Here is an 18,147-nt window from a genome sequence, read left to right as displayed (position 1 = left end):
AACCTCACCTGTCGCGTCCCATCCTTCTCAGAATTGTTGCCCACCCTGGGAATGGAGCAATAGTACAGCAGGTAGGGTGTTTGCCTTGCATGCCGCTGACCCGGTTTTGATCCCGGGCATCCCATATGGTCCCGACCTGAGCACAACTGGGGTAATCCTGAGTGCAGAGTCAGGATTGAGCATTACCAAGTGTGACCCCAACAGCAAACAAAACAAAACCAGAAAGGGAAAACAGAAAAAAAATGTTGCCCCTGCGAAGTGATGTTGGTGCCCACAGCGCCCTTCAATATGCTCCTCTCTTTATGCAGCAATTGATTGTGGGAGCTGTGAGCCCTCAGCCGCCAGCCCCCCACCCACCCACCATGCTGTCTGCCGTGGCCAGCACATGTGACCCTCCTCCCACTGCAGGGACTCGGCTGCAAGCCCCTCTCAGAGCTGTTTTACAGCAGATGCTGGGTGCCTTCCTTCTGCCTTGCCCACGGAGGCCCTTGCACTGCCCATCAATCTATGGAGGAGTGGGGAGAGGAGGGAGGGAGGCTCGGCCAGCTGAGTCACTGCAGGTGGCCTGACTGCACCCAGGGCCACACTCAGGCACAGATCTTTTTTGTTTTTCTCAAGAATAGTTTTTTTTATTGGGGCATGCAAGATGGTTCTTAGGGCTGGAGCATGTGCTTTGCTTGAGGGAGCGCTGCGTTCGCTCCCTAGCGTCCCTGGGCACCACTAGACATGACCAGTCAGCACTGGGAGTGGGCTCTGAGCACCCCTCCCCAGTTATGGCCCAGAAACAAAAAGGATTGGCTGTGGTGGTAGTGCCATTCTCATTGGTGGTCAGGAGGCATGCGCTGCCAAAGATTGAACCCCAAGTGTCAAAGAAGCAAAGCAGGTGGCCTCTCATTAGAGACACATTCCCACCCCTCAACATTTTCAGAGAACAACAGTATTTCTTAGGTTTTGTTTGTTTAAAGACGGGCCACACCTAGCAGTGCTTAGGGGACCATGAGGTCCTGGCAATCAAATCTAGGGTTTCTGCATGCAGAGCATACACTCAGCCCTTTTAGTCATCTCCCTGGTATCACTATAAGTTTTTGTTTTGTTTTTTAGTTTAACTAGACAGAAAGACAGGAGGTATTGCTCTGATACTGAAGATACTTCTACTTTAGTTATTATCCCACCTTTTTTTTCCAGAAAATGTCTCTAAAGTTTTTTTGTATTTGTCCATAATGATCTTAACCAATCTTACACATTCTTTCCATGACTTAGTATACACCAAAATACTTTGACTGAAATGGCATGTTAGGTCTAAAATTCTAAATTACTAATCTTTGTATTAGAAGATTTAAAACCATCTTGATGAGACTAAAATTAGTTGCAGGAGTGCATTTTGGTTGGCCCTCATACACGACAACAAAAATTCCTTTTTCTTTTTTAATTAGAGAAAAAGCCCTTCCTGCCCAGCTGCCCGCCTACCTACATTGCTTTCATTTTGATTTTCAGCATCTGCTCTCTCCCTTCTCCTCCCAGTACCACGCCAGAGAACTGACTCATCCCAGCTCCCAGATGAAGGGCGGCTGCTGAAATGTCATTGCCACCTTCCCAAGCAAAATCTCCTCTCTCCCCGAATGTTCTTAGCACCTCCACCGCCACCGCGGTTCCCCTGGTCGCCAGCACTGCAGGCTCGCTCCTGGCCAGCCGCGTTGGCGTTTGTTTCTGAAGACAGTGCGTAGCTCCAGGAGCATTGAAGGCTTGCCAGATCTGTCTCTGCCTTCCCATGACATTCTCTCTGCTCCCGACCTTCAGACTGGAGATGTGATGGCCAGGACGTGCTGAGAAGCAGGGGGACTGGTTTTCTTTTCAAAACCAGGGTTAGGTGAATTTAAAAGTAGGCCCAGCAGAGAATAGCTTCATTAGCTCCTCCATCCGTCAGTACCCAGGGGACACACAACCCTCGACCTGTGCCACCTGGGCCCCTCGGTAGCCCACTGCCCGCCTACTTTTCTGCCCTTTTCAGCCTAAGTCTGATCAGTCCTTCTTGGGGCCAGTCTCTTAGGGTCTGTTCACTCTCCCAGGCTGTGCCTGTGTAGAAGAGCTCTCGCTGTGGGCAGTGGGCTCATACCCTGCTGGGTGCTGCAGCCGTCTTGCTTTCAGATAGGGCGGTGCCCTGTCTTCTGGAGGTGCAGCTGGTGCTGTGTCCTCTGCGTTTCCCAACACTTGAGAGAGCCTGGGAAGAACAGTCTATAGTCTTTAAACAAGATGGTCTTTCTAAGGACCATCTCGGGCCTCACTAATGAGAGCACCAAACTGGTGGCTCTTTCTGGACTCAGTCTTACGAAAGGGTCCCCATTGGAATTCCTTCTTAGGAAATTCATCAAGTGATTTGCGCAAATAATTTTGAGGTGCACCACGTCCTAGGATCCACACCCTTAACTACCCCAGTGATCAAATGAATCACAAAGTGATGCTTGAGAGCCTCCCACTGTGGGGGGAATGGGGAGGGGGAGTTGGAGAAAGACTCTAAGAGAGATTAGAGAATTAAAATGTCACTTACATCTCATTCATTATAAGACCAAGTCACTGTCCATCCTGTTCCTTCCCCTTAACTAACGCAATGGCAGTGTCAAGAGTGGTGTTTTTAGGGTCTTCAAGAGGAAAATTGGAAAATATTTTCTTGATTTACATTGAGTGCTAGCATAGATCTGAAACTTAGAATTCTGTGAGTGACAAAAGCAGAAAGGGATGAGAGGATAAAAAGATGAGGGCTTTGGAGGATAAGAAGAGAGAGAGAAACCAAAATATAACTTTATGGCAGGAGTGATAGTATAGGGGTTACGGCACTTGTCTTGCACATGGCCAATCCTTGCTCACGTATGGAGCCCCAAGAATGCCAGGAGGATCCCTGAGCACAGAGCCAAGAGTGAGTCCTAAGCACTGCCCAAAAAGTGGGGGGTGGAGGCCAGGGGAGAGGAATTAAGACCACAAAAATTGGGAATCACTTAGAATTTTAAACATCCCCTCAAAATAACACAAAGAAAGACTCTGCTAGTATGTGATAGCAGATATGTCTGTTATCAAGGCGTCAGTAATAGTCATTCCCTGAACTGTCACCAACTGCAGGCCCCCAAGGGCTGTCTGCTACATTATAGAATTTTCCAGGCAAAATCACTACTCAGTCTAGGACTTCAGCACCATCGCTGGATCCCCTGGGAACCATCTCAGGCCTCCTGTCTTCCCCAAATCCAGTCTGGTTGTTCCTATGCATCCTTCTAGGCAGAAGGAATCCCTAAGGAACAGCTTTTGCCCTTTTAATGGTTATCATTTGTCTGCTTCTTCCATTCTGAATGAATCATTTATGGGAGGTCATCAAAAGACAGCCAGTTGTCTAAACCCCATGACCCTCAACCCTTGCCTTGAGGAACGGTTCCATTTCCCTCATGCCAGCAAGGGAGCAGCATAGCCAAGGAGCTGTCCTGTGTCAGGTCACTCATGTGATTGAGTTTTTCACAAGCATTTATTCTGAACTGTTAAAATAGGTGACACAAAAATCACGGGTACTATAAAATGACCTATAAAACAGGACATTCAGAGAAAGCTTAAATATGTCTCATATGAATCGCCCTTTTGAAAAGGAAAGTATTTGTCCCTCTTCCTTTTAATGTGCTAGACAATGAGAGTACAGTTTAATGGCATCTAGGAAGTAAAGGCATCCAGTTGAGTCATGCTGCCCTTCTCTGAATTTCTGGTCCGTTCTGCTTGTTTCCCCACATGCCTTTAACTCTTTTGCTGATAAAAACTGTATTTGCTTCGCTTCCCTCCCCCCCCCCATACCCAACTAGCTCAGGGTTTACTCCTGACTCTGTGCTCAGAGAGCACTCCTGGAGGCTCAGGAGATCAAACCCTGGTTGGCTGCATGTAAGGCAAGCGCCTTCCCCCCTGTCCCTTCTCAACCCCGTGAACTTGCTTCTGATGCTCAGACCCTTGGCATTGGGCTGCCTTGGCTTCTTAACCTCTCCTCCCCCACCCCCCATCCCACTGCCATCCTTTCCTCTAACCATTTTCCCAACTCAGGGAAGGGGAAATACTTTCTTTGCCCGAAGCCAATCCCTTGGCTCGAATCCTGTCTCTGTTTGCTGCTCCTATGCCTTACCTCCTCTTTCCCAGAAACCGTCCATCAGCCCTTGGCTCCATTTTACCTCTTTTAAACCTGTTTCTCCACTTTCCTTCCTTCTGTTAAAGCCATATTCACCCTAACACCAGGCCCGGTACTCTCCCTCTTAGTCCACATTCATCCCTTTCCCCTTTTGCCTTTTATCCAAGCCCTGTCTGTCTCCCACAGCAGAAGTTTGTCTCTTTTTCTCTGAGACCACTGCCTGGGTCAGATTGATCCCATGGATCCCATGTTGTGGCTTCCTCCAGCCTTGCTGCCTTGAACCTGCTGCTCTTCTTCAAAATTGCCCTGCATAGCTCAATGGGCAAAGCAGAAATCTTCAAGCACAGAAAAGGCCCATCCATCTCCCTGGCACCCTCCTTGCCAGCCATTCTCACCTCCAGACCTCCTGAAATTCCTTGCCATTCTCCAACATCCCATTGTTTCACTTGTACCCGGTGCCTTTGAGTTCTGAGCAGTAGCCATTCCTCTGCACCCTACTCTAGCATATGCACCCCCATTCTGTGCCATAGACTTCATCAGCTGACTGGGCTAACCACTCGCCCCTGTAAATTTCCCCTTAAGCTTTAGCCAAGTCTCTCTTCCAGCTCCACTCACACCTTGTGAGGCACGCTGGGTCCACAGAAATCACCCTGAAGTTCTTGAGCCCTTTTTTGCCTTTGTGTGTGTTACTGCTTAATAAATGTTTATGAATGAGTAAAAATGCATTTATTTCTATGACCTCCAGAGAAGTTAAAAAAAAAAGACTGCACTACTCAAGTCTTAAAATTAACAATCCAGTCATAGATATCACAATAATAGTTTTTAGATTCTTGAGAAATGGGGATTTCAGATGTAAAAAATTGAAAAGGGACTCTAGTTAAATCCTGCTTGGCAAAGAAGTTATACAAGAAGGACCCACAAGTGATGATTTAAAAAAAAAAAATCCAGTTCCAAGTGATCAAGGGTACGTTTATAAAAAGTTGTCCAAGAACAAAATGTATAAACAACTACTTCCTGAAGAATGCTTTTTGTGATCCTTTGATTCGAGAACCTTCGACCTGTTCAGGGAGTTTAGACTTCTCATATGCGATGTGAAGCAATATCCTGAGGTTTTTCAAAATGCCCATCAGCATGCCCTTATAAAGGTAAAGCAGGGAACCAGTTCTCTCCTGACTTCTCAATATGCAGTGCTGTGTCTGTTTTTTTTTTTAAGTTATTTCATACCAGTTACTTCGTGTTTTTGTCTCTCGACTCAGAGAGCCACATATCACAAAGAATTTTTGTTATGAGATAACTGGCAAGAACAAAATAATTACTGAGACTTTTTCCACACTTCTCCCGCACATTTATAACCTTAACACATTAAGAAAAACTGAATTATCCCAAGATCGGCATCCTAAAGACCAAACTTGTATCCTAGAGACTTTCCTAAGAATAGCTTCACCACTCTCTAGCAATTTCATGACGATCATAACTTCTTACGTGAGTCTGTGCTATTTCATTCATTGCCTTCACAATAAAGCGAGATTACATACTTTCCCCAGATCACCTTCTGCAGAGGATCAGAGACAGAAACATTGCAGACACTCCGAGTGTTGATCTTGGGCTCTGCTCAGGAAGTCCAGGAAATGCTTTCAGCTTAGAGGTTTTGCACACCATTAACAACCCAAAAGCAACTGTGTCTGCAGTCCTGATGCTTTTCCGTCAAAGACATATTATGGTTGTCTTTTCCAGATCAACACAACATCTTGTACCCAAGCACACTTGGCAGAAACCAGAGTCACAAGCACATACCTGCTTCGAACAAATCAGGTTATCCGTTGTAGCCTTATATGGTTATTTTGGCCAATGATAGTATTCTGAATTCTGATAAGCACTGTTCCATTGCTTCTAATATATACATCCCCATGCTGAAATTTTCTTATAATCAATGGGATTTTTTTTATAATCAATGGCTTAATGGAATATACATGTATTCCATTTATAAGAACCATGTCAAATTATGTATGTATATATACATACATATATATATATATATATATATATATTCTGTGTCAGGAATTCAGTACAACTTTTAAGCCTAAGAAAATAAGTTTTGTATACACTTGTTAAAAATTTTATCAGACTTTTGAGGATTATTCAATACATAAATATAACAGTAAATGATGTAGTTATGAATTTCATTGGTTGCAGTAGGTGTCACATCAGATATTTGTGTTGTATCTAATCATCCCATGTTTTAGATATATGCTCTTACCTTACTATTTTCTACAAAGGAAATCCTATCTATAAGAAATCATCTCAAGTAAATGTAATTTGCTATATCCTGTGACTTTCATGTTCCCTTTTTAAAAACTTATATGTTGAATACATTTTCAGCCAGTATTTACTGAGGAATTTTAAATTTTAAAGGACAGTATTCAATATATCACTTTTATTCTTTAAAATGTGGGTTTGGATTTATTGCCTCTTCTACCAATATTTTTTTCTTCAGAGTTAAACTAGAATGTGCTCTCTCCTCTATACATAAAGGTCTGTAGATATCTTGGCATTGGAATCTTTTCTTCTTTGGAGATTCCTTTCTCGAGATAAAGGAATTAATTGCAGTAAACCTTGTGAGCTTGAATGATAAGTGAATAAACAACTCTACACAAAGTCTCCCTTTAACTGTAGTTTCTGCAGTTTGTAAAACTTTTTTATTTGCTGACATAGAAAGTGTCGAATGGTTCTTGGACTGATGGTTCAGTTGTGGCCCCGTTATTGTCGCCTTTGATAATTATATGAAGTGTGGTCCGAAGGGGGATCTTCTGCCAAACCTCACTGGACTCGGACACCCCTGCATTGCTCCTTTCATCTTCGTGCCTTAGAACTCAGGACATAACTACTATTTGTGTCACAACCATGAAGCTGCCCGTGACTTCAGGAGAACAGTTGGAAAAGTCCACTGTGGAAACTCTTTCCAAATGTAAATTGCGGAATGTTGACTTGATTCATTACCACTTGTGAAATGGAGAGGAAGGCAAGCTCAGAGCAGTACAGAAGCTGCTGGCCAGTGCCACTCCCCTGAGGTTTTTCCCCACAAAGCCCCAGGGCCACTTGGGGACTCTGACTTGATTCTTAGCACTTTGATAAGAAACTGTCTCTGCATCCAACGTTCCCTCTCGCCACTTTGTCACTCCTCTTTTCCAGGTCCACACATTCAGGGGGCCACACTGGTGTGAATACTGTGCCAACTTCATGTGGGGTCTCATTGCTCAGGGAGTGAAGTGTGCAGGTAAGCACCCTCCTCTTGGACTTTGTTGAATAAGTTGCAGAGTTGGAAGGGGATTTGCTACTAAGCACCTACAGTGGGATTGGATCCCAGATTCCTGATCCCTGTTAGCTCTTAATCCATATTCGGTTGACTAATTTCTCAGGCGGCCAGTCTGGCAGTTGATATTTTATCTGCACTGTACCTTCTTTTTAATGGTCAATAGATAGGGATCTGGTATTAGTCCATTAAAAAACAGAGAGGTTGACTTGTTCAAAAAAAAGCATGATAAATTATTAAGACAGTTATATTTAATTTTTGCCTTTGATGTTGCAGTAACTGAATTTATAAAGAAAAAATGTTTTTTTTTAAAAGCCTGTACAGGGACCTATGATTGTTGCTAGGAAACTGCATTTTATCATCTTTACTAAACTTTTGTGAAATTAAATTGAAGCTTAAAAATCAGTGAATTTGTCTTCAAAGATGGATACCAAATTCTGAGAAATCACTTAGTCACTAATATTTTGTTTGTGACAGTTTGAAGTTTGAACATGCCAGATCCTTTTTATAGAATAGGACGGCGGTATTTTTAGATTTAAAGTGAGAAACTTTAAGTTTTGCGCATAAAAAAAATAACTAGTTCATAGATTTATTGAAGTGCTTTATGAACAAATTTTTTATAGCATGTGAGTTCATTTATATAGAATAAGGATAGCAAGTACTGGCCATTTAGTCAGACTACGATACATTCCAGCATAGGGTTTAAAAATAATCATTTGAAGTTTAATGTATGGCATTGCTATTTAAATTGTAAATCTCAGCAGAGGAAGTAACTCAGCAATAGATCTTCTGCATGTGCATGAGGCCTTCAGTTTGATTGTAGGCAAAATGAAATAATTTGTAAGACTAAGAAATATCATGTTACATGTCTTTTAGAATGAGGCTTAACACCAATAAAGTATACTATGTAAAATATTTTATAATGGCAGTTAATAACAGTAAGCCAACCTTATCACTGTAGGAAGGCTGCATGTTTTCTGTTGTGGCCTGATTTCTTAAAAATTTTGCTCTGATAATAACCTCTCAGTACCTGTATTGCAAACTAGAATGCCTAAAAGGAAGGAGGGAGAGAGGAAGGGAGAGATGGAGGAAGGAAGGGAGGGGGCAGGCAGAGGGATGGGTGATGAAATATCGTATGACTGAAACCCTATCATGAACAGCTTTGTAAATGTATTTCACAGTGATTCAGTTTTTTAAAATTTTGGTTTTTTGCTCTGCTTATTGAACATTCCAGCTGTGTTCAGGGCTTCCTCTTGTGCTCTGTGCTCAGGGGTCACTTCATAAACCAGTATATGGAACCAAAGATTGAATCGGGGTCAGCCACAGCTAGGCAAGAGCCTTAACTCCTGCACTGCTTCTCCAGCCCTGTGGCATGATTGTTGATGGGACTGTTCTTGCTGTCCACATTTTGGATTTTGTAATTTCTGAATTGCTTTTCCTCTGGACAGCAAGGTGCATTGTTCATGTGGATGCTTTGAGTGTCCCATTTCTCCCTCCCTAGAATGTGAGAACCCTATCGAGGGACATTGTGACATGAAGTGAAGGATCTTGCTGCTATGGAGAGGGATAGGTACTCCCTGGGTGTCACCTTTGAACTGTGCAGAGGTGACTGCCTGGGAAAGCCAGCTCGGGTCCCATCTGACTCCTCTACAAACTTAAGTAGGTTCACTGCCATCACCACCCCGGTACCTCAGGATTTTACCTTCTTTAAAAGAGAGAATAGGAAGCAACTGTCCCCGCCCCCACAGTTGCCCAAAAGCAAGATCCTTCCAGCACCCAAACACTCTTGAGGGGGACCCGCTTTGGGAAACACAGCCTGGGTAGATGAGAGCCCCATTCACAAGTCTCATCCCGGAGAGGACAGAGCTATTATACTCTGTTCTGACTAGAAGACAGCATCGTGAGGATGAGGAATCTTCATCCCGAAAGTGGTGGTCAAGCCTTTGAGCTGGAAGAAACAGAACGGGACAGAGTGTTGGTGAAGTGGTGATGTTGCAAAGGGAAGACTCTCCAAGGCCAGGGCGTGGATAGCCTTGCAGGGAAAGCAGGCTCTGAGGGCCTGGACTCAGCCTCGACTTGCCCAGACCCCGAACCACTGTTTGTGCTGCCACCCACTTCAAAGCCTTTTTCCTAGAGTGCTGAGGTATACCGTTGACATTTTGAAAGACCAGAGGCTAGCTTCGTGAGAAATCTGCATCAGCTGTTAGGGTACTGGAGCAGCGTGTATGAATAACCTTTGGCAACATATCACAATCCCAAGCCTTATTGGAAAGAAATGTGACGGGAAAGGAGAAAGAGGATGATTTGCCCTTGATGACAGCCACCCTCGTGAATAGCTTCTCTTACTGTGTGTGGTCAGCAGGAACTGAAAGAAAAACCTTGAGCTTTTTCAATTTTTTTACCTTAGAGTCTGTCCTTGGCAGCATAATGTTCTGCCTGACTTAAAAATATTAATGTGTAGTATAAAAGCAAATCAACTAGGCTGGAGGTGAAGGCATTGCCTTGTATGCAACTGACCCTGGTTCAGTCTCCAGGACCACATATGGTTCCCCAGGTGCAGAGTCAGGGCTTAGCCCTATGTATCTTTTAATTCTGTCGTTTTTCATTGTCCCTAAAAAGTAAGTCATTGAGATATTGGTTAGGCTTGCTTGAAGCTTTTGTATAGAGCCCTTTTAACGAAAGGGAGTCACTTCATAAATATCACAAATAATAAATTGTTCTTAATCTTGCTTATGAAAGTAATGATTTCTGATGCATATTAGAAATGGATTATTCCCGCTTCTCTGGGTGAGATTTCTTCTGGAGGAGTGGGGTGAGTGAACAGCGAAGATATATTTAGAAATAGAGCTTATCTGCAATTATTTTAAATATGAATGCTCACAGTAAAGAATGCATAATTATCTTTCCTTTCAAAACATACATAAATATTAGCCTTTTATCCTATTAGTAGACTGTAAATAATATCTGTTATTTATTTCAAAAAATAAAATTTCTGTTTTCAAAATATAGAGCTTGCATTTTTTTAGAGAAGCCAAGCTCCAGAAAATTTGAGAGTAGCCTAAAATTAGTAGTTTAATAGAAATATTTCAGTAGAGTACAGAATAAAACGTGATTTGAATTTTTTATTTTTTCATGATTCCTTTCATATGTTTATTCTATTCTTATTAACGAGGGGTTGGGAGGGGGAAATGTGGGTAGTTTAATAGTAACATAAAAATAACTGTCCAAACCAAGAAGTACAACAAATGAAATGATCTTTTATAGATTTTTCCACCCCTCCCCCATCCATTTAAAGTGTAGAACTTCCCTGGGAAAAATGAAACTATATAGGAGTTATATGACTTTAATAAATAAGTATGAAAACCAAATAAAGTCTTAACGGCAAACTGAAATATTGATATACCACCAGTCCTAGAAGTGACAATTTTCAGAGCAAGCTCAGGGCTGGTATATTGCACTATGAGCCTAGGGGTATAAAAATACTTTTCTTTTAATGACTTTGTCCTAGCCTTTTGTCTTCTGAAGAACTTTGCCTCCTCTCCTGCCAAAGTCTGCCCTTTGAAATTCATTTTCAAAATTGGGCATGATAAATATATTGTCCCACAATCTCACCTCATTTAAATGGAAGAAAAAATGCAGATTTAGAAGACATTTTTCCTCTTTCTTAAATAGTAAACCTGAGCTCAGTGTTCACATTCTTTAGTTTTTACTGAGTCGCAAATAAATGCAAGAGCCTGCTGATGTTTTTTTTTCTCTTTTTTTTTAATAATAAATTTCTTTAACTTTAATTTACCATGAGGTACAATTATAGGCTTACAAATTTTGTGCTTGGGTTTCAGTTATACAATGATCAAGTGCCCATCCCTCCACCAGTGCCTGTCATCCATCCTCACGGGTCCCGGCATCCCCCCCCACCCCTCATCCCCCCCCCCCCCCCGTCCCATCCTGCCTCTGTGGCAGGGTATTCCCCCTTGTTCTCTCTCTCTTCTTTTGGGTACTGTGTTTTGCAAGAGAGGCTTTGAGTGGCAATCATGTTTGGTCTATCGACTACTTTTAGCATGCTTCTCCCACCCTGGGAGGGCCCTCACAACAGCCTTCATTTGAGCCTGCTGATGTTTAAAATGGAAAGTAATGCCAAAATTCCAAAGGGAAAAGTTACTATCAGGTCATTAGTGCCATTCGAATGTTTTGATATTGTGTGAAAGCAGCAGGATTCACTGCTTTGTTTTCTACTGTATTTCCAGTCAGAATTTATACATAAAGGAAGACAGTGACAAATTAATTTAATAGGTTTCATCACTGCTTTTTTTAAGTTTGACAAATATCGTTATTTTTATAGCTGACTAGTTTGGGTTAAAAGTAACAGAATTGCTCAAACTCAAGAATATATGACAAATAATTGCACAATGTACATGAGTGACTAAGGGCTGGGAAACACAAATTCATCTTCGAGGCTGGAAAATGTGACTCAGCGTCATGTAGTACAGGGCAGGAAAAGCAGAGTGGGGACTCTGGAAGTCTGCAATAAGTCACAGTTCTGCTGTTTTCCAGGCTGAGTAACTAAAGCAAGTCATTTAACCTTTGAGCTACACCGTCATTGCTGAGCCATGAGCACACTGATGCCCACCACTATCCTTCTCACTGGATCTGCGATTCTGTGGCTCCTCCTGAACACACACCATCATCCTTACAAAGATTCTGCAGCTTAAAAGATGTTAATACTTTTTTTTTCATTTTTTTGTTTTATTTGTGTTGATTTTTGTGGTTGCTCTACAGATCTTGGATATCAGTCCTTTATCTGATATCATGTGTAAAATTATTTTTTCCTATTCAGTATGATGCCTTAAGTTTTATCACTGTGCAGCAGCTTTTTAATTTGATGTAGTCATTTGTTCTTTTTTTTTATTAGTGAAATACCATGAGGTACAGTTGTAGATTTACAAATTTTTGTGCTTGGGTTTCAGTTATACAATGATCGGGTACCCATCCCTCCACCAGTGCCCATTCTCCACCACCAATGATCCCAGTGTCCCTCCCACCCCCCTCATCCCCCCATCCCACCCTGCCTCTGTGGCAGGGCATTCATTCTCTCTCTCCTTTTGGGTGCTGTGGTTTGCAAAAGAGGCATTGAGTGGCCATCATGTTCGGTCTAGAGTCTACTCTCAGCACGCATCTCCCATCCTGGGAGGATCCTCTCAACACCCTTTATTAAGACGTTAATACTTTTGAAGATGCTTTGCAAGGGTTCTTGGAGTTGTGGACAAAATGAATAACTAGGCTTAGTTTTATTCCTCCCATTAATTATAATGAAAGAACGAGGACAAAACGTATGCCTGAGCTCTCCAAAGACCCTGAAAGTTGAAGAAAATGGAAGAAGTCTGATTCGGCCCTCCGGAGTTGAGCTGCCTGATGCCAGGCTGGTTTTCGTTTGTGGGTGGGAGCAGATTGAAGCTCTGTGTATCAGAGCCTGGGCATTGGGAAATTCCCAGCCTATCAGTGCCAACGGTACTGACAGTTATTCCCAGAAAAGTCCACTCTTCCAAACCCAGCACCGCACAGAGGACAGGCCAGCTGAATCAGCATTCAGTTCTCCTACCACTCTCCAAGGCACACCCAGAAAACTTGTACCCCTTTCCCTTACTGGGTTCCCAGCAGCCGTCTGGGCATAGCCCTATGCTGAGAGGACAAGGGGCATGACTCTCCCGTCGGCCCATGAGTGGGAGCCTGTCTTTCATCTCTGTCACACCATGGGAACTTGTGACACCCTGGGAGCCTGCAGTGGAACTCTGTCTTTCACCCCCACTCTGCAGTAGAAGCAGCACCCCTCACCCCACATCTGTCGGCACAGCTCTGTGTTCATCCCTGGCCTGACAAATGGGGACACGACCAGTTCATCTTCAAGGCTGGAAAAAGTGACTCAGTCTGATCAGTGACGATCAGGCCTCCTTTGTGGCCACTGTTCCCTGCTGCCCTGTATTCTCACTCAGCCCAGTTGGTGGGTTATCCCTGACACCATCCCCTCTTGTAACTAGAGAGTGGTCCTTTCCCTCCCCAGAGGATAAGGCAGAATTCCTGCAAATGTGGAAGGCAAACAAGGCAAAATAGCACCGCAGTAGCATTACAAAGTCTTGGCCACTTGAGTGGGCCTTTGAACCATATCCCTGCAAAAATCAGCCAGAAACCTGCATCCCAAATGTAAACAGATCACTTACAGTCCCTGTTAAAAGTAAGACTTAAATGGAAACTGGAAAAATCTAACACTAAGGGTATGAACAGAGCAAGCAGATTTTGCATGAAGGAGGTCCAGGTTCCCTCCCTGGCACCATATGATGCCCTGAGTCCCACCAGGAGTGATCCCTGAGCTCAGAGCTAGAGTAGCCCTGAGCACTGCTGGCTTAGGTGCCATTATGTAAGTGAGGTGCAGTAGGAAGGAGTGAAAATGTGGGAGCACCCTCATCCAAGCCCTTCCAGGTACAGCATTTACATCAGACCACTGCGGCTGGGCTCTGACCTTCAGCTGATTTCAGTAGTGGCCTGTAACAAGCTCTAGGCACTACATAAGAAAGACCTCTAAAAACTTTATTTCGTTCTTCTAAATAATGGCCATGTCTTGGTGAATGCGTATGGTGTATCCATGCCATCACTTTACATGTATCATCCTTAAAACCTCATCTGACCCTATAACATAATATAGAACATAGGACCCTCTAAAAATTTTCCCACAACTTACTACATGGAAAGTATCGTGCTAAGCGAAATGAGTCAGAAAGAAAGGGATAGACATTGAAAGATTGCATTCATCTGGGGAACATACAGTAACAAAATAGGAGACTAACACCCAAGAATAGCCAAGATTAGTACCAGGAGGTTTACTCCATGGCTTGGAGGCCAGCCACACATGCTAGGGGAAAAGGCAGCTCAGATAGAGAAGGGAGCACCAAATAAAGGGTGTTGGGAGGATCCTCCCAGGATGGGAGAAGTATGCTGAAAGCAGACTATAGACCAAACATGATTGCCACTCAATGCCTTCTTTTGCAAACCACAGTACCCAAAAAGAGAGAGAGAACAAAAGGGAATGCCCTGCCACAGAGGCAGGGTCGGATGTGGGGGAATGAGGGGTGGGAGGGATACTGGGATCATTGGTGGTGGAGAATGGGCACTGGTGGAGGGATGGGTACTCAATCGTTGTATAACTGAAACCCAAGCACAAAAATTTGTAAGTCTACAGCTGTACCTCATGGTGTTTCACTAATAAAATTTTTTTTTAAATTCCCCACAACTGAGACTGTAATTATTGAGTCATTAACTCACTCAGCTCATAAATTTCTAACTCTTAAGTTATCAAAGTTATCCAAGACATTAAAATATTTGAGAAAGTGAAGTCTTTTAAGTGAAAATTTTCCATGATTTGCTATATGGCTGAATCATAAATGTTGTGTATTATCTAGTATAAAGAGGAATTTGGGGGTGTGATCATATAGTCAGTTGGATATTAACCCCACAGAATGCTGAGTCATTTCTCAGTATAGATTAGTGGTTTTCTACGACCTGTCCATAAATCATTGACAGTCCACAGCCGTAAGAATGTCGGAAACCGCTGGTATCAATGGAGCTGTTTGCTCTGGAAGCCTTTCTGTATTCAGAGACATAGCTGTTGACCTTAAGTGGTGCTGATGTTCGAGCACCATTAGCACTGCTCTGGTATCTCCAGTGCTGTTCCCTGAGCTTCCCTGTGCATCTAGCTGGTCTTTGCACCTGTAAAATTCTCAGTTCATTTGAATTCCTCAGAGTCACTGCAGACCCTCAGTTTATATTCTAACTCAGCAGACTACATGGTTCTTAAAGGGACAGTTTTATTAATAATTTTTTACTGACTTTCTTTATTTCTGTTCATTTTACGGCCATATATTACAGCTTTCCAAAAGTCATAATAAAGATTAGCGCCAGCATTTTTCTGACACTTTATAATATGCAAAGCACCTTGAATATACTGGCTCATTAATTCTCATAATAATTCCATGAGGTAAATGCTATGCACCTTTTTCTGTCTAAAAGAGTAAACAAAACTGAAGCATCCCTAAGGACCACAGATAGTGGCCATATAACATTGTGTGATGTTCAGACTGGTTTCATTAAGACCCTGAAAAAAACATTCCATACCCACTGGACTGAATTTGCAATCTGTCAGCCTCAACTCTTCATGAATTTAAAAGCAAGTCATAAGTAAAAGTATAAAGGTGATGTTTATTTTAAATTATTCAGATAGGGTTTTTCACTCTTCAGTCTAATTTAGTAAAATATTTGTATTCCTCTCTTTTCCTCCTAAAGTTACATTGTGATTCTGTTATTGAAAGTAAAGTATCTCTAATCATTAGAATGGAGGTCATGGTTCTATAAATGTGGATAGAAAACAATCTGCCAGATGATGCTATTAGGAGGAATCTGTGAGTTCCTGATACAGACTGACTGACCCCTCTGAGGAGGCCTGTCCATCACTCCTTCATTAGAAATGTATAATTTCATCCAGAAATTATTTAGAAGGAAGCAACTAAAATTTTATTAAAATCAGAGACTTTTGAACATTTACTGGTTACAGTTTATTTTAAATCTAAATTAATGGGCATTTAAAAAATATTACTAATGTTCTTTTTTTATTGAATAACAGTGAGATGCACAGTTAGTTACAGGATTGTTCATGACTGGGTTTCAGTTATGTAATATTCCAACACCATCCCTCACCAATGTACATTTCCCACCACCAATGTCCTCAGTTGCCCTCCCCCACCCTGCCTGCTTCTTTGACAGGCACTTCTCCTCTTCTTCCTCCTCCTCCTCCTTCTCCTTCCTTCTTCTTTTCTCTTCTTCCTTCTTCTCCCTCTCTCTTCTCTCTCTCTCTTTCTCTCTCTGCCTCTCTCTCTGTTAAGTCTTAAATTTGATGGATTTCTTATTAGTACATTAAATGTGCTTAAGTGCATAAATTTTAAATTTTGTTTTGTTTGGGGGCTACACTGCTCAGGATTTAGCCCTGACTTTGCACTCAGAGATCACTTCTGGTGGGTTTTGGAGACCCCATGAAATGCCAGGGATGGAACTGAGGTCAGCTGTGTCAGCTGAACTATGGTCAGATAGTACAACTACAGCTGTAGGCTCAGAAAAGAAATTGCCTCAAAATATCAACTAGAAAATGTTTTAATTCTTGGGCCAGAGAGGTAGTGCTATAGTAAGTGCACTTTCCTTGCTCATGGTGATACACATTCCATTTCCAGTGTCCCATATCGTCCCCCAAGCCCACCAGCATGTCCCAAAAAGAAACAAGAAAATGTTTTAATTCTGACATCTCAGAAATTATGATCCAATAAAATTACAAAGCAAAAGAATAACACTTCTATCAAGATAACATGTTACTTGGTCGTTAAAATTGTGGACTCCTGCCACGCTCACGATCGCCCTCCACACACTCAGGCTTAGCCTCACCTAGAAGTGAACCTATTTCTGGACACTTCACACCACACACTCTTCCCATACTTCAAGAGTACCACACCACATTTGATAGACTTCAAAGTAGGAGGCAACCAGTCTTACAGGGAAATATTTTTTTTACAGATACGTATATATAAAAGTACACAAGGCTCAACCTCTAACAACATGTTAGTGGTCTGTTATAGAAGCACTAATGGCCCCTGAGTGAAATATAACAATCTTCACCCTCTAAGGATACTTTAGGGTAGCATTTTCAGCAGTTTTTCATAACAAACAATGCAAAATATATTATTTTGGTTCTGCTTTGGGGGCAGGGATTGTGGTTCAGGATGGAAACATCCGACATATGGTGGTAGGAAGGTGTAATGGTGGTGGGATTGGTGTTTTAATATTAAATGTAATGAAATATTGTGAATTATTTTATAAAATTTTAGAATTATAAAAAAATTAAAATGAAATTGTGGACTCTAGAATTATCCATAGACTTAAATTCCAGCTTCAGTACACACTTAATGGATGGCCTTTGCTAAATTACTTAATACCTACGTGCTTTAGCCAAGGCCATCCATTAAGTGTATAAGCTATGTAGCTGTTAGAAAAGATGAAGTCATGAAATTTACATACAAGTGGTACCACATGGAAAGTATCATGTTAAGCGAAATGACTCAGAAAGAAAGGGATAGACATAGAAAGATTGCATTCATCTGGGGAACAGAAAGTAACAAAATAGGAGACTAACACCCAAGAATAGCCGAGATAAGTACCAGGAGGTTTACTCCATGGCTGGGAGGCCAGACACACATGCTAGGGGTAAAGGCAGCTCAGATAGAGAAGGGAGCACCAAATAATGGGTGTTGGGAGGATCCTCCCAGGATGGGAGATGCATGCTGAAAGTAGACTATAGAACGAACATGATTGCCACTTAATGCCTCTTTTGCAAACCACAGTGCCCAAAAGGAGAGAGAGAACAAAAGGGAATGCCCTGCCACAGAGGCAGGGTCGGATGTGGGGGAATGAGGGGTGGGAGGGATACTGGGATCATTGGTGGTGGAGAATGGGCACTGGTGGAGGGATGGGTACTCAATAATTGTATAACTGAAACCCAAGCACAAAAATTTGTAAGTCTACAACAGTACCTCATGGCATTTCACTAATAAAAAATTTTTTTAAAAAATACCTACATGCTTAGTTTCATCAGGTTTATAAAATGAGA

At 42.3% G+C, this 18,147-nt stretch overlaps 1 protein-coding gene across 4 annotated transcripts in view; it reads left to right on the top strand.

The window, feature by feature from the left end:
• CHN1 (chimerin 1) overlaps window positions 1-18,147 on the top strand; it is a 190,028-nt gene that overhangs the window by 158,092 nt on the left and 13,789 nt on the right. For all 4 annotated transcript variants that reach the window (XM_056110491.1, XM_056110492.1, XM_056110493.1 and 1 more), the window contains one exon: window positions 7,334-7,418. In XM_056110491.1, coding sequence (XP_055966466.1) covers window positions 7,334-7,418 — 85 coding nt within the window. The remainder of the gene's footprint in view (window positions 1-7,333; window positions 7,419-18,147) is intronic.

The sequence above is a fragment of the Sorex fumeus genome, unplaced genomic scaffold (assembly GCF_029834395.1).
Source record: "Sorex fumeus unplaced genomic scaffold, SorFum_2.1 ptg000009l, whole genome shotgun sequence".
In the NCBI taxonomy this organism is placed as follows: domain Eukaryota; kingdom Metazoa; phylum Chordata; class Mammalia; order Eulipotyphla; family Soricidae; genus Sorex; species Sorex fumeus.
Note: the sequence above shows the minus strand (reverse complement) of the source record. Positions and strands in the feature narration are given on the sequence as shown.